A 26,581-nucleotide genomic window follows, 5' to 3' on the forward strand; every position below is an offset into this window, starting at 1 on the left:
TCAACTGCATTGGTGTCACAGACAGCCCCAAAAACGGAGGTTGTGCCAGGACAAGCGGTGGAATGGTCTCCGACATCAACCGACTTCAATTTTGAGATTGAGAGGCATGGCAAAACCTCACCCCTTTTCATGAGCTCAAGAAAGCCAAGAAGGAGCAGAGTCTCACTTGGATTTTTTAAATGTTTTTTGTTTGACTTACCGAAAGATTCGGAGCATGATGATAATCATCCTCGTGTGGACTCTTGCCACTCCTTGACCAGCAATGGGAACAACACCGATCCTTGGGCTTGAAATGGTCATGACTTGGTGCCTTGTGATGTTTGGCGATGTCTTGTGGTTCCATACAGCCTTCAGATTCATTGGGGCACACGCACTGTAGGTCTTGAAGTCATGCGTCAACACAAAGCACCACAGGTAAACCTAACGAGGATCTGTCAAGCATTTCCTTGCAACAGGTTTAAAAGGTGTTATTTCCCTTCAACACTGCACATTTATTGAATGTCTCAGAGCTCTGAATCAGCATCTGCTGGCACAAAAAGAAATGAACTGATGTCAGTTTGCAGGAGCTGTACCTATATAGGCTCCGTGCGTCAGTGAGGAGCCACACAGTGCCACCTACTGCAGAGCAGAGATACTGCTGAAAAGTTTCAGGATCCAGTCTGACACCCAGGGAATATTTAAATGATGGGCAATCTGCAGTTGGAAGTCTCCATCAGTAAGGGGAGAATCTTCCCTTTTCAGTGGTATCCCTCTCTTAGGGATTGCTGTAGGAGAGCGATCTCCAAGCAAGGATTTCTCCTCTAGACACCAGGAACTTTTATTTCATGTTGGAATGTGCCAACCTTGGCAATCAGCTAAAGCTCCTCACATGCCCTAGAAACAGTCTTTCCTCACCCTCTGAAGGGCAAACAGGGAGTGTTCACCTCCATTCCGCCCCTATTGAGGGGAGAAATGGGTGGGTGCTAAGGGCAGAAAGCCCACTAAGCACCAGTGAACTTTTAGGCAAAATGGATAAAATGGATGGGAGCAGCCAGCTCAGTCACTGAGCCGAGCCCCCCCCCCATCCCAAGGGTCATGCAATCTTTAAGTCCCCCTGGCATAGATCAGGTTTGTTTGACCCCTGATCTGCCCCTCCCCCCCCGGGTACACAAAGACTACATCAAGGATGTTTTTGGAGTGGGGAGGTGGGGCCCCTTAGAGCATGGACCTGTACTCCCACTCCCTTTGGGCATAACACTTGCCTACCTCCTATCTGTCCCCTTAGGGGAGGACCGTTGGGGGTTACCTAAATCTATGTGTCTAGGGAGGGGGGGGGCGTGTTGGGAGGGGAGAAGGAGGCTTGACATGTGGGAGACAAAAAGCATGGGTCTGTAGTCCCCCCCCCACCACCTGGGTACAACAGTCTTTCTATCCCCTCCAACACACACCCAGGTGGAAAAGAACATTTATTAGACAGAGATTTTTTCAGTACAGCAAAAGAAAGAGTGGATGTGGTCTTTTCTCACGCTCCCACAATAGCAGCACAGGTGTACCAGTCTTTCTGTCTCCAGGGGCAGACGTTTTTTTTTGGGGGGGGGGGGAGCTTTACGTGCTAATCTGACCCTTGCTAGGCTGGGGGAAGGGAGGGTTTGGATAGAAAGTCCTCTAGAAATCAAGGAAAAAAATAGGACCACAAAAAAGAGGGCACCCATGGGGGACTCACACAGGCAGGAGGCCGTTCCACCACCCAACCGTCTTTCTGCCCGCCTGGGGGTCTACAGCATCCCCTTGGCAAGCGACATTACATTTAGATTCTTTTGGGCATTGTTTTGGCATATAGGCCACCAGTGTGGGGGTACATTGCAATTTCCACTCACTTGCCATTCTGAATGGCTGCACTATTCCAGTCCAATTCAGCTACCAAAGCAGGCCCAACCATACAGGTGGGGTAACATTTTTGATTGGCTAAAGTGTGGGAACTTTGGGTGGAAGGAGTTTTGTGGATTCTCCTAGATGCTGGAAGATTCCCTCATAGACATGTGAGGAAGATGTGTGTTTTTAATATCCGTGATTATTTTATTTGGCAACAGCATGAACTATCTACACAAATGATCCCTTGCTGAATTTTACAAAGGTTTCGGAAATGTATAGCTTTCTAGGGTTACCTATGGACTGGTTTCCACCACAAATTACATGGAGGTTGAAACAAAAGATTATTGGGAAAAATGTGCTACTACTTAAAAAAATAAATAAAAAAAAAAAGGGTCAAAACTGTTATAAAAATGTTTTTTAAAATAACTGCTTGTTTTGTTTCTAAAGGCTGAGAATATTGTGATACCAGCACAGCAACACTTTTACTAATGCCAGATTTTATTTTATTTAAAACAAAATCCACTTTTTTCAAAAGAAATCCCCTAAATGGTGTTATACTTGTGGCCATTTTCTTGATTTGCTGCAAGGGAGTCTAAAAATTCAGAATACCTGTAGAATCACCATGATGTGGGAATAAAGGGACACAAACTTGGCCGGGAATCCTTTTATGGAAAAAAGTTATGACAGCTTACACGCGAAGTGTCTTGAATTTCTTAAAAAATAAGAAAATAAAAAAGGGCATATCATTATATGGGAAAAAGGCTTAGCAGCCAATGACATAAAATGATTCAAGCATGTGAATCTACGAAAGATCCAATGTGGGAGAATTCAGAACATCTTTTCCAGGTTAATGATCCAATGATATGATCTGTATCTCGCAGTCATCACTTTGCACTGGACAAGCATATGAGTGCAATACTCAGGCAGTGAGTAAATCCAGAGGAAGCAGGCTGGCGGTGCGCTTGGTGCTGCTTAGAACGGCTTTGTTAGATACACTAAGCAAAACACTTCAGTACAGCAGAGGAAACAACATCCAATAAATCCACTGCTCTCTCACAAGATTTGTAAGTGGCAGCGGCCATGCTGAAGATAAGGAAATAAGCTCCTTCTGGTTCTGAGCGTCCTTGCTAGGCAATGAAGAAACACAGTTGCTGTAGTCAGGACCTTATGGGTAAAGTTCTGAAATACCTTGGAAGCCATTTGTGATAATCTTGGTGCGTGACAAACTTAATTTGTTAAAGTACTATTTCAAACTACCCTTAAGGATTACAGACTCATTTTTCACACCTGGTTTGCCTAGATGAGCAACAGTAAGGATCCTCATCACTTCGCAGACTTTAATAAATCACTACTTTTACATGATAACATACATTAGGAGAAAATATATTAAAGTAACTGCTTGCGGAACAGGTGAACATTTTAATTCTAATGAATGTTCGTTACATTGCAGTTGTAAGAAAAATCAACCCTGAACGCATTTCCGAAACAGGGAGCGTGCTTGCCTAAAAACTTAAGGTAATGGATCTACAGTGACTGCAGTACGATACTTTCAAATACTTTTGTCATCTACTGCATTGATTATATTTATGTTTTAGATCTTAGGAAATTAGAATTTAGAGTCAGGAACAGATATTCTGAAGGTTTATCATGTGCAATAGAAAGTATTAGATGTTATATTAAGAGTAAGACATTAACGATATCTTTCTTGTATTTAGATGTCAAAACTTGACCAGCTGAAGACAGCATCCAACAATGTTGAGGGAAAGTTGTTTATATCTATAGTCTTGTTTTTCTATTCTTCCATTTCCATTTCTCCAGGTCTAGTCCAAACCAGCATATTATCTCGTCTATGGTTGGCTTTGGATTTGGAGAGGTATGGAAATATCGCTCCCACGGAATCCGGGCTCCTAGGTAAGTGCTTACTAACATACACTACAGAACTGCCAATCTAATTTAACAGACAATATAGCTGAATGGGGTACTCTGTGTGAGAAATATCCCCCAAAAAATCAATTGTATGCAGAAAAAAAGATTTTAAAAAGTACAAAACCTCTAAGATTAGGACAATGAAATACAAGGCCTCTTTAGATGCTGGATTTCATTAAAGTAATATTACGTACCATATACTGTTAAGCTAATGACACAATGGATAGTATTAGAGTTCTTCAAGAAGACACTTCTTGTTACCAAATGAAAAACACCTGCCACACATCGACTAGATTTTGAACTAGGATTAGGTAGCTTGGTTGCCAAAGCACGCAAATGTATCATGGAGTAAACATGGCAGCAGACTATAAATTGTGTTGAATAATTACCAGGAACACAAGCCTGCTCTTGTTGGGGTGGGGAGGGGTGGCTGGCTAGCTAATGAGTACAGAGGCCGGCAACGTTCAATCCATCTATGGCAAATGCATAGCATGGTCAAAAGCAGATATCCAGGATTCCTTAGATACCAGCTTGGAATCTGTGTTAAACTGGCAGAAATGTGTCCGCTCTCGCACAGACCATGACGGTGAGTCAGGTAGTGAGTGTCCTAACTCACACACAACTGTTCAGACGTTAACATGTAGACTCAACACGACTGCGTGTTAATAATAATAATCTCTTTTGAAGCAAAACATGAATGAAATAAACACTGTACATCAGTTCAGGATGCAGATCCAAAATGACACACAAACACACCCACCCACCCACACATACACATCCATCGAGTGGAGGTCCTGGAGCCCGGGAAGATCAGCACTGGACCAGAAGCAATACTTCCTCTCCTCCGTATCTACTCCTTCTCTAGATAGGGACTATGAAGAGGGCTGGCGGAAACTGGCAGTTTATGTGAAAGTGTCAAATGGGAAAAAACATTTTAAAATAGTAATGTTTGCTTAACGCAAAAAACTAATTTGTCAGCCATGTTTCTCCTGGGGGATCGTTTCTGAGGCCATCTGCAGTACACTCCAAAGTAAAAACTCGCAATGCACCCCTGAAGGGAAAAAAAAAAACACACTTTACGAACATAAGCACAACGTCAACAAAGTTCAAGTCAATAAAGATTACTAAGTAAACAAGATGACTATGTACAAGCTTCGATGTTCTACCCTTATCAGTTCTGGCACACAATCTTGACATTACCGTAAACTAAATGGAAAAGGAAAGTGTCTGCGACAGATTAGATAATGTAACTATGACCCTCACTGTTCGCGTTAAAAGTGGTTATTAGACGTGTGGAAAGATTTGCTTATGTACAAATCCTGAAGAAGCTGGAGAGAGAGAGATTTTGAAACAAGCGGTTTTCATGAGTTCGGAAAAGCTGGCTCTCGGAGACGTTGCTGCGGGAGTGTGGATCAGGCCTTTCTTAGTCGGGTCGTGGCTATCAAGTCACTGTTGCGGACTGTGGGCGGGTGAACCAACATTTTACCAGGGAGAGCCCAGCCATAATCGAGCCAAGGGTCCGACTTGCAGTGCATCAGATGGGCCATGGAAATAGTTCGCACGTAATAAACGCAACAATCACAATGTAAAAATATAAAATAAAGGGGACTTTTAAATACGTGGTATTTCTTTAAGATGCAGAAGCCTTTCCACTTAGCACTTCAGATTATATCATAGTATCGAGAAGCATTTATTAAAAGTGATGGTTTTAAAACAAACCTAAAAATATTCATGCATCGCCCCCCTGACAACAATGGCAACAGTGAGGGGGACCGTCAGTTCCCGTGTGTATCCTATATGTTGCCTAGATTCCTATTACAGGTGAAGCAACAATCTGCTCTGTTAAATCAAACAAACCTGGTTTTTGTACAGCTCTCTTCCTAAAATCACGCATTTGAACGTACTCACATATCGGATGAAAAAAAGAACAAGGAGGCTTGGGGGAAAAAAAAAACGTTTAGAATCATACAATTTGTTCAAGCGGCGAGGACGGTATTCCGCTCAGATTTTCTGGTTTCTCATTGTGTAATTAGCGGTCACTGCTTGTTCTATGGCTTACTTAGGTCTTCGTTGATTGCTGCTGAGAATATGATGAGGTTCTTGAGTCATCTGTATTCATCCCCAACTTGAGTCTTGGTAAATTGTACAAAACCAATAAAACTTTCCAGAGCGCACACAGCAAACATGTCAACTGTAATTGTGATGTTATGGTCAAGTGTGAAGGAGGAACACGCCTCAAGATATTGGCAGGGTCAAAGGAAAATAAAATGCAGCTCTTAAAGCCAAGTTGTTTTGGGGGGTAGGTGGGTCAGGGGTTTAGGTGGGGGGGGGGGGTAGATGAGGTCTGGGGGGGAAAAGCCGGCAGTGACAAGACTATGTAATGCGGAAAGGATGTGTGAGATGCAGGTGTTTTCTAAAAGATGTGGACAGAAAAGGCAGCAGGTGTCTAACAGTGAGAGGCAACCGAAGAAAGTGGGTTGAAGGGGAACAGACGTGATTAAGGCAATCTGAAGGCCACCTCTTTTTCCACCGATCATAGGCATGCTTAATTGAATCTCACATTTGCAGATTTGAAATATTCGATTCTATTTATTCAAACAAAAATGGTGTTGTTACTCATTCGTATGATAGAGCAAAAAAGCACTGGCAAAGCCAAGGAATGGTAGGTTTTCAGGTGTATGACTTGAGTTATATGTCAGGATGCAATCATATAAAACTCAGGGAAAGAAAATAAAATACTGGACAAGAGAGAGGCATTCTTTGTTAAGGACCGTATTTTATTTCACACGTTTTAAACCATAGCCTTTATTACACAGGCCAAGGCTCTATCTAGTAAAGTATTCCTAGTTACCAGTGTCTCTTTTAGACTTCCCACCTTTTTCATCCCACCTAAAATATTGTCCATCTGGGATGAGGACTACTTTAACCTGCAGTGTGACAGAAAGAAGCTTGTGTTAATGCTGTGGTGTCCGGAAGAGAAGCTTCTACTGCTGCTATTAAGCTGAACCTGTTCCATGAAGGAGAGAAGCTTGCACTGCTGATGCCCAGGGGTACCATGTGTAAGGGATACTGTGGTGTAATTCAACTAATTCAGCTGTATTTCAAGCTTTGTGTCAATTTGAGAGATGACCTAGCTCTTATCCAGCACTGTAACCCTGTCTAGGTAGAATTATTTTTCATAATTTATTTTTGATGGTTTCTTCTCAGCCATGCATCATCTCAGCTGTCTTTCAGAGTTCTTTCCTTCATCTTAGCCAGTACCTTGAACATCACCCAATATTTTTCCAAGCTACTAACTGCCATATATTTTTCATCAGTTTCTAAGCCTGTGGATAACTACAAGCAGTTCCCATTTGGGATGGAATTCTCTTGTGGGTCCTCCGAGCTAAATTAGAACTATATTTATTTTCCGGTTTGTTTCTCAGACTGTGTGGTAAGAGTATGGACATATCAAAACTATACATATTCATGGATCATCTATGTGTCAAACATTTGGTGGTTGGTTGCCTCAACAAGCATGAATACATTGTTCCTGGGTGATAGTCTGCTGTGAGAGGAATCTCATCTCTGTCAACTTATAAAAAAGCTTGTCTTGGGGAAATAGTATAGCACTGGAACTAAGGCTTCTAAAAAGAGTGCTGATGTTTACATTGGCAGGCAGAAAAAAAAATTGAAAATGCCATGTCAAACTCATTAATGTGACCACTCACCCAGCATTGTTACTGACTGCTGTGATTCCTTTTACACCAGTCTTCAATAATGCTCCAATCAAGTTCTCTGGAATGCCGCACAACCCAAAGCCTAAGGAGAAACACACAAGGGCATTAAAAAGAACAGTATTATTTTATTGCAACAAAATGAATTTCCAAACTAATGTGTCTGTCAGCAATGACTAGACTTCACATACAGTTTTAGCACATTTTCTCTGCTTCTTTTTTAATTATAAAAGGCACTGGCTGTCAGCATAAGCCTCATGTTTACAGGATGTTCTCTCAGGATATTAGCATGTCCTGCAAATAAGCGTACAAAAGAATCGTGTGTGAGAGTCATTGCTGCATGACAACAGAGTCCTTGCAGAAAAGAAAATTCATTGCGGGTGGAAGATTTAAAAACAGACTTCGATACAAAACCTTAGGAAAAAAGGGGGGCGTTTTTTTAAATAAACAGTGTTCGCAGATACTCTCTTCCAAAGAATGACCACCTTGAAACAATTAAAAAGTAATATAGAGTATATGTTGGAAGTGAAAAATCACAGGAAATCCCACGCGTACAAAAATTTAGATCGGGATAAATACAGCTATGGACTGCATATGCCTATGTTGATAAATATTTTTATCTGATTATATGTATATTCTAGTTACATATAGTTCTTTAGAAAAATGTATCGCTACTGTGTCATAAACTACACGCATACTCTTTAAACCTGTTAAACTAATGTAGTGTGTGTGTGTGTGTGTGTGTGTGTGTGTGTGTGTGTGTTTCTATGCGTGTTTCTATGCTTAACATGTTCATAGGTCATTGCATAGCTCCTAGATAAGTTTGTTATATTAGATACTTATGAATCCCTGCTCTCATTTTATATCACTTTGTCTACTCATCACCTTATGTCATGTCTCTATCAATCTATCCTCCATTCCCACTCTGACTCATCCCAAATCCATTCTACTACTTTCATCTCCTAAATAACCCTGCCTAAGCTCTTCCCTCCTCTTCCACATCTAACTCACCCAAAGCTCACTTTACTACCTTGAACTCCCAAACAACCCTACTAAATTGTCCCTCATTTATCTCACCGTTAACTCATCCAAAACCCCTCCTGCTACTATGATCTCTCTAACCCTTTCCACAGACTCTTCCCTCTTTCATCCACCCTTTACTCATCCCAAGCCTAAATCCTATTACCATAAACTCCCAATTAACACTTCTGGATTCTTCCCTCCTCCACTAACACACTCACATATCCGCGGCTCAAATTAACTATTACTAAAACTTTACTCATATTTCCCTATACTATTCCACCACTAATTCCTTTTGGGTTCCGGGGTAGAGTGCTACTCGCCGAAAAGCGCTTCGACGCCTCATCAGGGGTAGTAAGCACTATATAAATACTATTACAATACAATATTAATCACCAAGTCCATATACCAGCACTCCCCTTCCACAGCCATCTTCTTTACAGTTTTCACTCAACCACACAATAGCGACAATACAATCTGTCTCTTGGATATTCACTATGGCCACCAGCAATGCACGGTGTTCTAAAGTGACAACTGTTCCTGTTGAAAAACCTCTGCATGATGTTAAATGTGGTGGACAAAATTACTTTTTACAGCTGCCCTCCCTTAGCATTAATACATAATTTCTTAAAGACAAACAGGTCTCCAAGTATTGAGCATTTTCCTGCGGACTGTTCAACATTGCTGCACAGGAACGTAGGATGTAGGTGCAAGAAGGGCTGCAGATCGGAGCAAAACCAACACAACTCAGAGGTTCTGCCAAATAAATGGTCTACTTGAAAGCTCTGAATATATCATTGGTTCCTGTTGCAACTTCAGTATTCTCTAATCAATCTCGGGCTTCGCTGGTCCTTTGCAGAAAGGACACTCAAGCTAAGGTAACATCACACTTTCATGCAAAGTATTTTGCACATTAATGTCCATAATCATTAGCATTATTAACTTTATGCACCACTATACTGTAACTTGGCATCACCGCTAAACATCTACACTGCCAAACAGTGTAAACTAAGCAGCAATCAAAACTATATTCACTACCCTTCATTTAATCATGCATACCATTAATATCACCAAACAAAAATTATTAAAATAAAAACTACATTTAACATGTGTGATCTTTCTCCTGAACTGTTAACACCAGTAAGGCCCACTCAAGACCACCAACGTACAACAAACCATATCGATTCCCACTAACCAGCCATCAAACACACCATGAGTATCTGAAACAAAAATGTATATCCATCAAAATAACAAAAACTAAACAGCAACCTCAGTTCCTAGAGATGCCATGGTGTATAGTTCGCTATATAAGAGACTTTTAGAGTTGCTCCTATTCATCAAGGTCACTCCATCACAGATGGAATCACAGTATCACCTCCCTTTCCAAATACAAACTATATAACTTTATCAAGACCCATAACACTGCACTCCTTATGACTGCAATGTTGGTAAGCCACACCATAAGCAACCTTCTTACTCGTGCAGTAAATCCATTAAAACAAGACAGAGCATATAAGAAAGTAATTTCAAGCATATACAGATTTCTAACTGACAACCTTTACTGCAAACCAACCAAGGAAGTTACTTCAAAGGCGATGGCAATCTTGTCTCAATTAAGAAGAGTGGCAAGACCTACTACTCAGTCACGATACAGGACTCAGACAGCCAGAATGATTTTCCTTTTTTTTTTTTTTTTAAAACAACTTCCATGACTGGTATTGGTCTCTATATAAGATTCAAATAGCTAAGTTAACAGCGACAGGCCAATGTTGGCGATGTACTCATGAAGGTGAACATGGTCCTGCATGCATGTATAATTGTGCTGGTGACAAATCTGGAGACAACTACATCTACTAGTTAATATCCGACGATCAACTGAACTGGGAATTCTACAGGCTACACAGGACATTATGAGCATCACCAATCATACCAAACGATGGCTAGAGACAGCACTGGGAGTACCAAAGATTGCCACTGGAGATCTGTCATCGCTCCAACAATAATGAAATGGCATGAAAACATGGCAACAGTCGCCTCATATGAAAGGGTGCTGTATTGGCTAAATGGCCAATTGTCTACATTCAACAAGGTCTAGAATGTATCTCTCTCTCTACAGAGCTCCACACTTCAGAATCTTTTGACCTGAACAACAGTTCCATATTTTTTAACTGGATATCATTAAAAAATATAAACAGAGTGCTTTAGGTAAATTCAAACTTTGGAAACTTCAAAAGGAGATATTATAGAAAATCCTGATAAACCTTGATAATCTATTTAAGGATGATATTCATTCTTTCTCCTTTGTTTATCTTAAGAACAAATTAGGAATACTGGGCCTGATTTAGATATCGACGAAGGAGCTACTCCATCACAACAGTGACAGATATCCCGTCTGGAGAAATCTAAATACCATAGAAAACAATGGTATTTGGGATTTCGGTGGGCGGGATATCTGTTACCACTGCGACAGAATAACCCCTCCACTGAGATCTAAATCACGCCCTTAGTCTGTGTACAATCAATAACTTTGCACAAATAATACCCTTACTGCTAATATACCGCTGTTTGTATTTCATTCTTCTAACCAAATCTGAATACTATTGATTTTTTTTTTTGCCTTTTGTATATAGCTCATGCATATAGAATGACTGCAGTGTACGATTGTTGATAAATGTCAAAACTTTCAATAGAGATTCAAACAACAAGACAGAGCACATTATCAATTAAACCAACAAGCAGTAATCAACAATCCACGCCTGAACCTTTCAATCCATGCTTTCCCATTATACTGCCATTTAGAGAATAGACATCACCTACTTTCAGTCCAAAACTCACAAGACGGTCCTCATACTTCTCTGCTACAGACTCCCATTGCTAGTTTCCATCTCGTCTCTAGTCATAAGTTAATGAAATGTATATTTATTCATGCCTTTACTACATCACCTCATTTTTCATCAGGAAACAGAATAGCGATTCTCCTAATAAAATGCCTAGGGAATCTGAATTTCATTAAAGGCATTATTCGCCATTTCATTACAAGACTGGAAGCTACCACTATGCATTTTGGTAGTCCTCTAACACCACATTTGCCATGTGCCCTGTTGGCTTGCAATAATGATTGGCAAACAGAAGCATTCAACCAATCAGCCGCTCTCATATCTTCCAGGCTTCTGTCTTTCCAAAAGATCTGACTAGATATTGCACTGCTTACTGAATGTGCCTTGACTTTCTGTAAATCAATACTTGCTTGCTGCATTGTACATGTTACCCATTTTGCAATAGTAGCTGTACTTACTGCCTTGAATAGCTTCACAGAAGAAATAATTAATCTGTTCAATCCATCAGGGCAAAACTCCTGCATTCAACAGTCATATTCTCTCATACAATCTACTACACACAGCTTCTTGCACGCATCAAATTTTGGATAATAGCCTCCAACATGGTTTTAGTTCTTTTTGTGACATCAAAGCTTACTCCAAATGAGTCATAGATCCTGTTCCTTACTTCCAAAGCTTTATAAACAGAACAGAGATTGGGCCCAACAAGGATGCTATCTTCATAGTTAGTCTTTTCAAATCGAAATTATCTATTGCCTGGCCATGAGGTTAACAAGGGTAACACAGAACTGACATCCCCGCATACTTTGGCCTAAGAGCTCTCCGCATTCTGATGCTTTTAAGAACCCTACAAACAAACACATTGTTTCCCTACACTCCTACCATTAACCTGACTGTGTCTAGCACAGACTGCCAACCTGTAGCAATTTATTGTTCTATAACTAAGACCCTTAGCAAATTGTTCCACCAGAAAGTTAATTACCTCCACCACCGGTGCCTCCACAGGATACTAATTCCTTTCCATTCACTAATGAACGAATAATTTCCAAATTCCTTTATATCTTCACCGAGTACCTGGTGCCCAAGACTCTTACAGTAACTCAGCTTTTCCTGAAACACCTGACATGCCTAAGGATGTCCTGATACTTTCAAGACAAGAAGGTTCAAAACCCCAGTCTGGACTAAAGGATGTTCCTCTCCATCTACGTCTCTCAAAATACCCTCCACTGCAGGAAGATAAAATGGTATATTGCATGCCAGTTCCAAACACATTGGGAACTATGCCTGTGGCATCCAGAATGGAGTGACCAGAACCGGAACACATTTCTCACTCTTCACTTTCTGTAGGACTTCTGAATCATTGGGAAGGTGGGGAAACGCATATGTGCTTGTCACCGTGCAACTCTGAAAAAAAAAACATCCACCGCTAGAGCCTGTACATCCTGCGTCCAAGATACTTTTTTAGCTACAATGTCAACCTGCTCACAAACAGGTCTACCGCCAGACGACACCATAACTCAAACTTCATGAAGCAATCCTGATTTAGCTTTCAATCACTGTAATCTATCAAATACCTTGAATTCCAATATGCAGTTACATTTTCCTTCCCAGGCAAATCTTCTGCTCGCAAACTGATTTTGTGTTCTATAAAAACAACCAAAGCTCTTTTGCCAACTCTGACAACATAGGGGATCTTGTGCCTTCTCATAAATTTATATAGGCCACTACAGAAACACTGCCCATCTTTAACAATGTAGCTCTGCCTTGCAAATTATGTCAAACTCATAAGAGCATGGAGACCTGGTGTAAAATCTGAACAATTTATGTGTTGCTCTCTCTCCTTGTTTGACAATGAACCAGTCTCCTGTAAACCCAAACGTGCACCCCAGCCAGCTAGACTTGCATCAGACTCAAAAGTGAAATCTGGAACTCAACCAAAAATTGCTCGCCCATTCCAGGCATCTAAATTCTACAATCAGCAACCTAATTCCATCTTTGCCTCTGGTTTAGCTTGTCTCCATACCATAAGCCTGCCCAGACGGCTCTCACCTTTACTCCCTGCAATGCGCGATAGTGTAACAGCCCTGGAAAAATTACCTGAATTGAAGAGGATAAGAGACTTATAAACCTTGCTAATTTCCTTAGTGTCAAAAACTCTTGAATACATAGCAAAACTCTTTCCTTATCTCTGTCACCTTCTTTACTGGCAACAGTAAAACCACGTTGACCCGGTCTATCATGAAACCTAAAAATTGCAGAGTACGCAATAATATCAAAACAGGTCTATAAATAAAAATATATTTAAGCCCCTCAAGTTTATAACGCCTCTTGTCTTTTTTCCTCTACCAGGAAAAGTATACTTTCAGAAATTCTCTTTTCTCTGCAATATACCCTTTTATCAACATAGACTTTACCTTTTTATCTACCCCACTGTGTTAGTCTGGGTTGAAAGCAACTCTTTTTGGAGGAACATACTGAATGGGGATTTCTGTGAAATCCATTTAAAAACCCTGAATCATTTCTAAAACACATAGGTCTTGTGTTCTTGTATCCCATTCTTTGATAAAATATTTTAGACAACCACATACTTTTCCCAGGGAAGAAGTCGCTACGGTCACTCTGTTATCCAGAAGACGCCTGACCACGGGGCTAACTTCCTCTTGTTCGCTGATAGCTGCCTCTCTGAGGGTAGAAGGAAGTGCTTGCACCGGCTTAATATCCTCTACCATAGCCTCTCTGCTTGAGGTTACTGACTTGAGACTTCTGGTAACCTAAGCAGGCAGAAAGTCCCCTTCCGCCAGCCCTGCCAAAAATACTTCCACTGAATACTCTACATATGTTGTTTTTAGGCTTATCCAGGGCTGTAAAAGGTGGCAACGTATTTACAGAGGCTTTTGACCAGATGTTCCCCAAATAAAAGTCCCTTCGGGTTCTCACTAGCTTTCTTCCCAGCTAAATTACCTGGTTTAGGGTTTAGTTAATTAAATCTGCCTTTAATTAATCAATTAAGGCCAGCGTTAGCGTTTCCTAATAATACCAGAGGTCTTTGGTCCAACCACTTAAAATGCTGGAGGTACAATGGAAGACCCTTAATGTATGCCTCTTCAGTAATGTCAATTATTTGCGTTCCCGGGCCAACTACATCCGGGAGCCGGTCGTGGAACTGTTTCAAGGAGCTTTCTAGACCTTTTCTGGGATCTCTGCTCATTTTATATAAAAAGGTGAGCAATGTGCAGAGCTCTGCTCGAGGCGTCGGAGGAGCTGACCCGCTTGCGGCAGGCTTCAGCAAAACGGCCTAGTCTGATGTATGGCCCAAACAGGGAGGCTTGTTTCAGCTCACAAGTAAGGCCCTGGATTGTTAAACAGTGCTTCAAAGACAGAGCATAGAATCCAGAAGGAATGCAGCATCTTCTCCAAAAGAGTTTGCCATAAATTGTTGAAAGAAAACTACATAAGAAGTGATGGACGGAGTGATTTAAGTTTGCTACAGAATTTAAAGGAACTATAAGCTGACATAATTTTACCACAGAAGTCTAGGAAGCCAATAACCCTCAGGGAAGTAAAACAAAGAACTGAGTTTTTGATGTACTAAATATATGCCACTGAGCTGATAAGCCTGTACAAAGTCCATGATGATTACTAAGAGACATTATACAAGAATGGCCTAAGTGTGCCTAATTTCCTATTTAGTCATTCCCCTAATTAGGTATGTCAAAGTGAAAAAAAATTCTAGGACAGCAAAATAACACAACATTCAAAACAAAAGGCTTAACCCATACAGCAATTAATCAGGGGAACCATTAAGGGGTGGAAAGGGGATTACATACATGTATTTTTGGAAAGTGTCCTCTTAAAGGCAGTTCAATAAACTGCAAAGAAAGTTATCCTGTTACTTGTAATCTCCAATGGTCCTCTCTTTCTCAACATCATCTGCAACCACAACTCCTCCACCACTTTGATGCCAATGACAAACTGCTGTCATTGGCACATAATAATAATAAAAAAATTCAAAAAAACTACATTGAGCTCTTGACCTAGCTAAGGTCTTTCAAATAATGGTTAGTGATCAGTTTCTTGAGTCTGTAAAAACTATTTTTCTGTGCACCAGCCTGCTGACCTTTCTCAAATCACTATTTGCCATAATCTTAAATCTAAACCTGTGTTTTTATCCTTAGATAAGAGAGGTACTGCACAGATCAGATACGTTGTTTCTCTTCTCGGATGGAAAAGTGATTTGATTATGCCAGAGAAGACAGACCCCAAAAAGTCTCCAAATTGTTTTTTGTTTTAAAACACATTTTATGGCGTTTTACAAAAACAAACATTTAACAATAAAAAGCGATTTACTTCCACTAATACCTTCAAATAATATTACTGCACAGACTATTTCACAGAGGGAGAGCAAACAGTGCATCATCAGTCTAAAATAGGTATTAACCTTGCAGAAGAAGATTGGTAGTATGTCTCGTGCAGTCTAGAGTTTTAGGAGCACTGCGGCGACAAAGCAGAGGTCAACTGGGTGAGTTAATTCCTTCGGTCAAGTCCCAGTGGCGTCCCTCACGGTCCACCCTCCTTAATGATCTCTGTGTACTGAGATGTACCAAACTGAGGCATCATCAGTTGCTCCGGGGGGACAGCCCACTGGCTACGGACTAAGTAGCTGAGAGGGCTGTGCTGAGTTATATGGTGCTGGCCTGCTTGTTATAGAGGGCGCACCCTGTGTATGTGTGTTCAGGGGGTAAATAGGTGCTACGGTTGTGCTTGTCTGAGTGTGTCTCCTTCAAAATAAAGGGGATGCCGCCCCTGCAGAATGCCCCCTGTGAATTAGCGCAAAGCAGTGACGATGGAGGTACCGGTTTGTTGTTAGGGTCTTGTACTATAGGAGTAAGGCATTCCATGCTACTGCAATGGGGTGACGTTGAAGACAGCAGGCCTCTTGCCAGTGTAGAGAGGAGCTTTCTGCATCTCCCCATCTTCTAACCGCCGAGTGCCAGAGAGTCAGCAAGGGGGCGTGTGGAGGATTCCAGTGCATTGCTATGAGGTGGCTGGCCAACAGGAGGGTCAAGTTAGCAAAACAAATGCACATCTTATGGTGTTGGCGTTTTGGGAAGATTCCCAGGGAGGGTGGCATCCCAGGTTTTAAGAGTAGTGAGTTCTGTAACTGTGGCTAGGACGGCATAAACCTCATCCCAGAAGTGGCTGGACAGGACCAGAACATACGCTGGATGTCTGCCATGGGGCTCAAACATCGCGGGCAGGCGAGGTGCATTGCAGGGAACATTTTATTGAGGCAGATAGGCCCAGTGTAGAAGCACAATTTTTTTTTTTTTAAAGCACGCATTACGGGAGACCATATTGGGGGATTCCAGTGTTGTAACCCATTCTGAATCGTGTAGGGGTCTGCTGAGGTTATCCTCCACTTTTGTCGAAGGTGTGCTAAAAGGGTGTCTATGTGTATTCGTAGGGCTTTTTTAGAGCCAGGAGAAGAAATGTCTTCCTTGCCCCGTGAGGTAAAGAGAATGAATGACTTCATGTGTGGGTAGTTCCACCGCTAGTGGTCTCCAGAGAGTGCGCATGGAGGACAGTAGGAGGCCATTTTATAGAAACTGGCCGGGTGGGATAGCGTATTCATGTTGGAGCTGCTCAAAGAGTTCTTTGTCTCAGGACAGGTCACTCACTGAGTCAAATCCACAGGTTTGTCAGTCAACCAACTGTTCCGCAGTGATAGGGCCCTGTGTACTATGGAGTATTGGTAGAAGGATGCTGGGGGCGTAAAAGGTGCTTTTGCTTGTAAGTCAGAGAGCTTGGGTGAGACACTTTCACGCCAGCCACCCCAGTAGCGACCAGGCGTGGTGTATCTTGATATGGGGATGAAGAAGTTGTCGGAGTGTATAAGGGTGGAGTGGGCCGGCCTCGGTAGTGGTCTCAAAGGTTGTCTTGCCAGCCAGCAAGCCACCGAATGGAGTTGGGCCGCCAGATAATAAGTTTAGAAAGAAGGGGCTCCTATGCCACCGGTTCCCAGCTGGAGCATTCAGAGGGCAATCTGTCGCCTACTATCATTCCAGAGTAAGTCACCCAGTAAACGCTAATGGTCGCGAAAAAAGTATTGTGGGGGAGTGTACAGGGACTTTGGCAAAGGTAGTATAGGAGTTGGGGGAGGGGGGCATTATCATTTTGGACAGTGCAATCCTGCCTGAAAGGGCTAGTTGGAGACGCTGCCAGAATTGTATTGAGTGCGCAGAGAGGTTTATGCCTATTTGAGATTGCCCTCCAACAGATCTCCCTAGCAATGGTATAAGCATTTGGGGGCTGTGGCCTTCCAGGTGAGAGGTGTGGGGCCTATTTGAACCGGGAGTGGTTGGGTGTTACTCCGTAGGGTGAAGGTGTGCAATTTCCCCCAACTTACCCCAAGACCCACTACTGTTTTTAACTCCTGGAAGAAGGTCGCCAGCGAAGAAGTGTCCACCAGCATGTCTAATGTAGAGCAGAACATCGTCTGCACCAAGGGACACTGCGTGGAGGTCCCCATCCAGTGGAATCCCCCAGCCTTTACTATAGATGAATGGGCTGCAAGGCCCACAGAAGGGCCCTTTCTGGACAAGGCATATCACATTCTGATGCAGAGGACCATCCATCTGCACCAGGTTTACTTGTGGTGAACTTTTTCCCTTTCCAGGGATGACAATAGACAATTTATCATTAATGGGGTTCTCCTTAGTCCTATTAATATAAAAATTAAGGGCATGCTGTGAGTATAACTGGTGTAACCTGTCCTCTACCTGGTATGGGTATGAGATGGGGTATATAGCATCTGTAATCACCATTGCGAGTCCTGAGAACAGTCCTCGGAGGTGAGGACTTTGTTTTACAAGCACCACACTCGTAGAGGCGCAGAGTACTTTCAAAGCAAAAATGTCCAAGATGGCCCTGTAAAGTGTAGCCCTTGGGTGAGTTGCAGATAAGCTATAGATTCGCGGATGTGGAGTACAAGGTTAAACAGCAATTACATCATCTTCTACAGGCAGTTCGAGGTGGGACCACCTTCAGTGGCCAGTCAAGAGGTACTGGAACACTAAGACATGACTTTTCAAAAGACAAACAGGCCCAATGTAAGGGTAGTAAGCTGTGCTGAAAGCGAGTAAATCCTACTTCAAAATGCAGGTATTTCCTGTGGGATTGCAGGACCAGTACATGAAAGCGAACGTCCCAGCCCTGGTGGTCCAAGACCAGAAGAACTTAGTCAAGGGTCACTGTGTAGTAAGCTGGGTTCTGGTTGTAGTACCACCCCACTTTTTTGCCTGGTGTCAGTACTTTTTGGAAAGTAGTGCACTGGGATCCAGATAACCAGGGGCCCAGTGCCAGGGTTCTCTCCCCTAAATTTGGTTGCTTGGTAACTTTTTACACCCACAATTGGCATACTGGTACACTCATGTAAATCCTTAGTATATGGTACATTGGCACCCAGAGGCACTGGTACACCAGGGGGTACCCCATGGGCTGCAGCATGTATTGTGCCATCCATGGGGGACCATGCAAACTGTGTCTGCAGGTCTGCCATTCCAGCCTGTGTGAAATGGTGCATGCACATTTCACCACTGATATAAGACTTACCTTATATCCTGGTCACTGCACTTAGACACTAAGGCGGTCATTCTGACCCTGGCGGTTGAAAACCGCCAGGGCAGAGTGCCGCGGAAGCACCGCCAACAGGCTGGCGGTGCTTCATGGGCAATTCTGACCGCGGCGGTAAAGCCGCGGTCAGAAAAGGGCAACCGGCGGTTTACTCCTGCCCCAAAGAATCCTCCATGGCGGCGCTGCTCGCAGCACCGCCATGGGGATTCCGACCCCCTTCCCGAAATCCTGGTCCTGGCGGTAAAAACCGCCAGGAACAGGATGGCGGGAACGGGTGTTGTGGGGCCCCTGGGGGCCCCATAATGATTTTCAGTGTCTGCCTAGCAGACACTGAAAATCGCGACGGGTGCCACTGCACCCGTCGCACACCAGCAACTCCGCCGGCTCCATTCGGAGCCGGCTTCATCGTTGCTGGTGCTTTCCCGCTGGGCGGGCGGGTGGCCTTTTGGCGGTCGCCCGCCCGCCCAGCGGGAAAGTCAGAATGACCGCCGCAGTCATTTGACCGCGGTGCGGTCTTCTGGCGGTCTCCGCCCGGCGGGCGGCGCCCCCGGGGTCGGAATGACCCCCTAAGTCACCCCTCTGGTAGGCCCTTCAGCCCAAGGCAGGGTGCATGTCCCTAAGTGTGAGGGTACCCCTGCAAGAGCAGAGTGCCCCTACAAATCCCAGGCTCCATTTCCTGGACTCTAAGCGCGGGGCAGCCACCTTAAGGTATGTAGTGGACGAGTGGTCCAACTATATAATGGCTTCTCCGAACCTAGGCATGTTTGGTATCAAACATGCTGGAATCATGCAACTACACCAATTCATGTGCTAGTTGTGTGATACCATGTACTCTGGGGGTTCCTTAGAGGATCCCCCAGTTCTGCCTGTGCAGCCTTACGGGGTCTAGCTGCCAGCCCACGCTGCTGCTGACCCCCAGACACTGTTCTGCATGCCTGCTCTCAACCTTGGCTCAGGCCAGAGAGGCAGAACAAAGGATTTCTTGTAAATTAGGTGCCTAAGGGCTGGGGTGGGGTGGCCTTTGAGCGCCATTAGATTGCTTTAAAGGGCACATTTAGTGCCCTCCTTGCATAATCCAGTTTGCACCAGTTCAGGAACCCCCAGTTTCCACTCTGGCTCAAAAGTGCATCCTCCCCCCGCAGTCCAGCTCCTCCCCTAGGGAGCTGCACAGAGCTACGCCAGGTGGCCCCTTCATTCTGCCATCTTGGAAACAAGATGGGCAGATGCCTCTGGCAGCATCTGACTGGGTAGGCCAGGTAGATGACGTCCCTGACCCCGTCTGATAGGTGTGTCACTTCAGAGAGTGACCAACTCCCTTTTAGGGTTACTTAAGTGCTTTACTCGTGGGTGGGTCCCCAGATTCGTCAAGCAAGACTCTCCAAGGAATTCTCTGCAAGACATCATCTGCTCCTGCCTCTCGAACTGCTGCTGGTCTGCTTTGGAACCGAAACACGTCTGCTTCTGGTGGGACGGTTCCCATTGCAACATTATTTCTCTGGATCCTGCAAGAATTCTGCAACATCCAAGGCTGTGCATCCTCCAGAGTCACACAAACTCTGTTTGTACCTGGAAGCATGAAGGAATCTCCCCTGGAGTGGAGTCGTCACTCCCCTGCATCGACAGGCAACTCAAGATGTCGACCAGCTAGTGGGGGGTCTACTGTTCCACGGATATCAAAAGGCTCTGCTTCACAGGTGGTGGTGGGTCCGGGACTTCCTCTGGGTCCTGCTGTCTTTTGACCAGCTTGAGAAACTGTGGGCCTCTGATCCAGTCACTGGACAGGAACCACTGTGACTGTTGCACTTGCCAAGGCTTGTTGACTCTTCCTATAGGAGATCTTCAGGCACCAAGAAGCCTCGGCCTCTAGCACTCTGCAACTTGGAGATCAGCCCCTGTCCTGCAACCCCTTCGAAGGGGGACTTCTGTTATGTTGTGCTGCTGAGGCCCCCTTGTGATTCCTTGTGTCCATCTCTTGGGGGTCACGCGTGGGGGTTCAAAAGACTTCTTCTGGCCTTCCTATGTGCAGAGGGCAATCTCCGTCTCCCCCTCCACGGTAGAGTCTCATGGACCTTGCTGGTCCCCAAAACTCTGCAAATACCTCTTCAGCTTCTGCCTGCATTTGCCAGTGCTTGTTGGTGACTTGGCTAGTCACTGACTCTCCTGCAATCCAGCGACCGTCGAGGGACAGCTCGTAGGTGACTCCTAGGATCTTCTGCAGTTTCTGTACACCACAGCTGGACTTCTTCCTCCATTGACCTGCAGGAACTTCACCTCCTGGAGGGTGGGCATTGCCACCTACACCACCTAGACACCTCCAACGGTGCGGGACTCTGTCCCTCTTCCTTTTCGGGTCCTCCACATCCAGAATCCATCCCTGGGTTCCACCGGCAAGACAATCAAAGGCTTCCACTGACTTCAGAGAGAGTCCCTTCTCCCCTCTGCATCCAGATCCCCGGTGTAGGTACTCCTGTCTTCTGGGTATCCGCAGGTGGGGGCACTCTCCAACCTTCACCTTGTCTGTTGGTTTCCTCTGGGTCCCCTGGGAAAGTTTCTGATTCCCATGAATTCCAACCACTATTCCCAGTGTTAGTCTACGGGACGACTGGGTGGGTATCTACCTCCACCTGGTCACTGGGGACACTTACCGTACTTACCTCTGGTGTTTTCATCTACTCCCAATCCCTAGTTAACTACCACACTTACCTTGTTTGGGTTCACTATTTCACATTCCACTTTCTTAGTATATGGTTTGCCCCACCCAGATAGGGCCCAGTACATATTACACTATTTCTGTTGGTTATTTTGAGTATATATTGTGTGTAGATATCTCCAAATGGAGATATACCAATGCTACTCTAGTAGTAATAGTGCTGTAAAAAAGAATCCTTTATTTTTGCAACACTTCTGTGGTTCTCTCTTGTGAGTGAGGTATTGTCTGACAACTGTGGTATTGTAAATGCTTTACATTCCTCCTAGATAAGCTTCAGCTGCTCCCATCAGATACCCCTAGAGCTTTAGCACACACTATATCCCAAACATTTGGCAACACCAAGCCAAGAGACAAAAAGCACTTAAGGAGCACAGCAGGATGCTGCTGGAAGGGAAAACTTTCTTGCCAATTACATCCACACATTTGACTCTCTATCTGGAGAAGCATACAACAAAGAATATGGGTTCATTTTAGAAGAGTAAGCTTCCACCACCTGGCTCTCAGGCGTAATTTACAGTGTCAAGAACATCCAGTCCACAGGTGCTAGACTATAGTGTCTAGCAATATGAAAGCTAACAGCCAAAGCCTTAGACTAGGCTGGCAAAGCAGGGTTACCTAAAGTTTCACTTAAAGGCAATCGTGGCACAGAAGTAAAACACCCTGGCTGAAGGATTTCATTAAGTAAATTAATTTTAGTTTCCTCAGCTTGAAGGGGTAGTTGTAAACCTTCCGCAGCTGTAATGACCACAGTAAAAAAAACTGTCTCCCCAATAAGAGGAGGACCATGCGGCTAATCAAGAGCCATATCGGGCAAAGTTCACTGGCCTTTTATAAGTTCATAGAAAGACCAGCCTTCATCACAGCGTAAAGGGAGTAAACAGCCTGCCCCCTAATCCTAATCCTCACTAAATTGAGCTGGATCAGGCATATGAATGAGTGAAAATGGCTTCCATTTTTCTAAAATACAGACAGTGAGCCAGTGAAGCTACAGGGAAGTAATCTTCAACAGAAGGCTGCACCTTAATTGTGTAGTGTGACATAAGACAGACCCTCGCTGACAATGGTTCTGAATTCAGGGCCAGTACTAACAGATCAAGTACTGACATCGCTAGAGCCACTGACAGAGGCAATGGGGCAACATCAGTTGAGACCTTCAAAAGAGCAGAACAAAAGGTCAGGAGGAGCCAGAGAGGGGCCAATCTTCTAAGGGACAACTTAGGGCACTGACAGTTTAGTTTGGCCAGAAGACAAACTAGAGAGAACATCTGAAGTATAGCCTCACTGAAGGCCATTACCTGTTCCAGAGCAGACTAAGGGCCATGGAAGAATTAACGATTGCAACGATTAAGCCAAAGAGCTTAGCTTATGTTGCTTGAGCTTAAGCGAGGAAGGGAATCAAGACCGACCATGTTTCATAGATTCCACCAAGTAAAGGTTAGCCTCCTGCGCTCTGATCACCATTGGGTACACCAGTGAACAAATGTTGCATGATTTAGAGTCATATTTGACCCCCAGACCTCACAGACGATGTGAGTTCACAACAAACATTTGTTTCTGACCAATGTGGCACAGTTTGAAGCCTGAAGTCTTCAACAGCAACATTGCTACTACACTGCCAGATTAATTTATAGAAACAGTGCACATTGTAAAGAAAACACTGAAATCTAGCAGTCATGGTATTCTGGATCCAAGGTGAAGGTATGGCAAAATGAACCTGACGCCAGGGGGCAAGAGTAGCACTTGTATGTGGCTCTATGTCATCTTTCCTAATATGGGACAGAGTCACACCACAGGTAGATGGCATCCCTTATCTGTAAGTAGAAGCTATTGAAAGCATGAGAACAACCAGAAAATTAAAATACCTCCCACTCTGAGTGACTGAAGCAAGTTAGTACAACTACTTTTAGATGTGTCCTTGAAGTGTCTCCTATTGGTGAAAGTGCATTCTCAATCCAAGATTTTTTCTAAAGGGTCAAATGGTACATTTGTAGGCACAAAGCTGAAGCCTGGAACTTTGTAAAGGGCACTCACAATATATTAAAAAAGTAAATAATAAAAAACAAATAAAAAAAACCACTGTCTGCAGCTGCCTATCCTCCAGTAGTATGACAGTCAATTACCTTACCCTCATTTCATCCCCTATTTCTTTCCATTTTTTCTGTTTCCTTTTTTTCTTGTCCTGTCTGGTCAACTTTCATTCTTTTTTCCATTTCTTTCTTGCCTTTTGCCTGTCTTTATTTCTTATTCCTTTCTCTCCAGCTTCCTCCAATTCTATCTTTCCCTTTCTTTCCCATTTCATCTTTTCTTCACTGCATACTTTTTCTTTTTTTTGCTTTTCATTCGGTAAATTCCCCTCTGTTTGTTGTGCTTAACTCCTTTGCCAACCCTCGATCAAACCTCGTATCTCTACAATGGCATTCACAGTAAATGTCATTTATGAGCAGCTGAAGTGGGGGTGTTCACTATAGCACAAATTGCAGGAGATTCCAGATCCAGTCTGGAGCCTAAGGAGATTCAAGAGGTGAGGAATCAGTATGTAAAAGTATCCATCAGAATGGGACAAATGTTAAGGTGGTTCCCCAGAATGAAACTGCAGAAAATGCGGGGAAAAAATGTGAACGGAAATTACAATGATAGGTCAAAGGTAACAGATCACAGCAAGAATGAGAGCAGACAAAAAATATGCAGGGGGAACCAGGAGGAAAGACAGCCAGAGAAGAATAGGATTTCAGCGTTTAGAATATTGGAGCGAGAGGACACTAAGAAGTAGACCTTGGGGAGTCATTCGAAAGCAACAAGTTTTGTCCACCCCAAGAGACTGTCCAGTCAAGGAGGCTTAAAGGGCTAGCAAGACCATTATAATAAGAACTGAAGGATAGTAAAGCTGTAGATACCAAGGGAATAGTGTGTGGAAACAAGGTGAGAGTGATCCACACTGTCATCAGAGCACAACTAGGCTTGCACTATATGCATGCACAAAGATCAAAAGAGGTTTGATTAGCAAGGCAGGAATTGAGAGCCATTTCACTACAGACATAGGAAGAAATCATTAAAGGGAAAAGAGTTTGGAGCAGAATAAAAGGAGGGTTGTTTAAAGACAATGGGCCTCATTCCTACTTTGGCGGGCGGCGGTCGCCGCCCGCCAAGCGGGAACCGCCACCTGGCCGCTCTGCGGTCAAAAGACCGCGGAGGCCAATCTGACTTTCCCGCTGGGCCGGCGGGCGCCCGCCAAGGGAGCGCCCGCCGGCCCAGCGGGAAAGGCCCTACAACATTGAAGCCGGCTCCGAATGGAGCCGGCGGTGTTGCAGGGGTGCGACGGGTGCAGTTGCACCCGTCGCGATTTTCACTGTCTGCAATGCAGACAGTGAAAATCTTGCTGGGCCCCCAGGGGCCCCACGACACCCGTTCCCGCCATCATGTTTCTGGCGGTGAAAACCGCCAGAAACAGGCTGGCGGGAAGGGGGTCGGAATCCCCATGGCGGCGCTGCTTGGACCCGGCTGGGCGACCGCAGCAGCCGCGGTCGGAATGCCATATGAAGCACCGCCAGCCTGTTGGCGGTGCTTCCGGCGACCTCCACCCTGGCGGTCATAGACCGCCAGGGTTGGAATGAGGCCCAATATGTTCAAGGAGTGTAAAGAAAGATAAAATATTTGGTGGAAAATTTAGAGGAATATTGGTAGATTTGGAGAAAATATAAACGGTCTGTGAAAGATAAGAGTGCGGATCACAGCAGAGAATGTTCAAAGGGGGTGAAGAGTGACAATGTAAGGGAGGGATAGATGTGATGATCTGTGGCAGTAATCTGAGAAAAAACAAACAAAAAAGGCACAGTAGTGGGACAGAGAAGAAATATCTGGTAAACCACGAAGGGCAGCAGACGTCTAGCGAGTGATTCAGGTCTTGTGAAAAATGGGAAATGCAAGGCAAGCTGGATTAAGAGTTCTAGGACAAATGGAGAACTAAACATCTCATCAATAAATCAAAACATGAACCTACTTCTCATTTACTGACCATGCTCATATCCAAAAGGGGATGAAGTCAAGGGACAATTGGCACATCAGCCAATGAACACCTGCATTAAATTAAAACTACCCAACTTTCAAAAGAAAACTGGAAATGTGTCTGTTCCAAACTTTTTCATTTTGTCAAAGAGTAAGCAGAGAGGAGTAATAATTTGGCATGCTGCAACTCAACCAACCCACCCATTCAAAGTCATATAGTGACTGATTCAGTCTCTGACTGCAGGACAAATCAACTATTCTGTACCACTGTTTCAATGAAAATAGCTTTAGCACAACCAGGGTCAAAATATCCATGTATGGAGTCTTTATAGAAGAATTAACTGATAAAAGCTCTTTCCACGTAAATCCAAACCCTTCTCAACAAGCATGGGCAGCAAAGCCAATAGGTAAGGCTAATAGGCAAAAAGATATGGTCAGCTACGTACACACAGCAGTAAATGGTGGATGAAAGAATGTTCAAGTGCAAGGAAAAGTGACCAGATGCAGGCACTAGAAGTGACTTTGTGCACAGAAGCATGCATTTATCCATCTATTGACTCATTCTTGTATTAATCAATGTGGCGATTTACAATAGGACACCAACAGAACCACCACTGAACAACGAACTGTTAGAAGCCAGATCAAATAGCTTTGCCACCACATTGTTTGTTTTGCTCATTGTGCCTTTACAGTCCTCCAATAAGTCTTTACTCCACAGCATAACAGTCAACCTAATCAGATAAATGTACCCTCCAAACGTCAGTCCATGCATCATTCAGTGTTGTTGTTGCCATTAGTGTTATTCCGTTTGGAGTCCAAGAAGGCCGAAAACTATCTGGCACTGCTTGATTAGAGTGCCCATGGCACAGCAGTTTGAGCTGGACTGT

General features: G+C 43.9%; 1 protein-coding gene across 1 annotated transcript in view; it reads right to left on the reverse strand.

Moving 5' to 3' along the window:
• The window catches only part of OXCT1 (3-oxoacid CoA-transferase 1), a 448,860-nt gene that overhangs the window by 371,309 nt on the left and 50,970 nt on the right, over positions 1-26,581 (reverse strand). The window contains exon 3 of the mRNA XM_069221450.1: positions 7,488-7,578. Within this exon, the coding sequence (XP_069077551.1) occupies positions 7,488-7,578 (91 nt within the window). The remainder of the gene's footprint in view (positions 1-7,487; positions 7,579-26,581) is intronic.

Source organism: Pleurodeles waltl, chromosome 1_1, assembly GCF_031143425.1.
Source record: "Pleurodeles waltl isolate 20211129_DDA chromosome 1_1, aPleWal1.hap1.20221129, whole genome shotgun sequence".
In the NCBI taxonomy this organism is placed as follows: Eukaryota; Metazoa; Chordata; class Amphibia; order Caudata; family Salamandridae; genus Pleurodeles; species Pleurodeles waltl.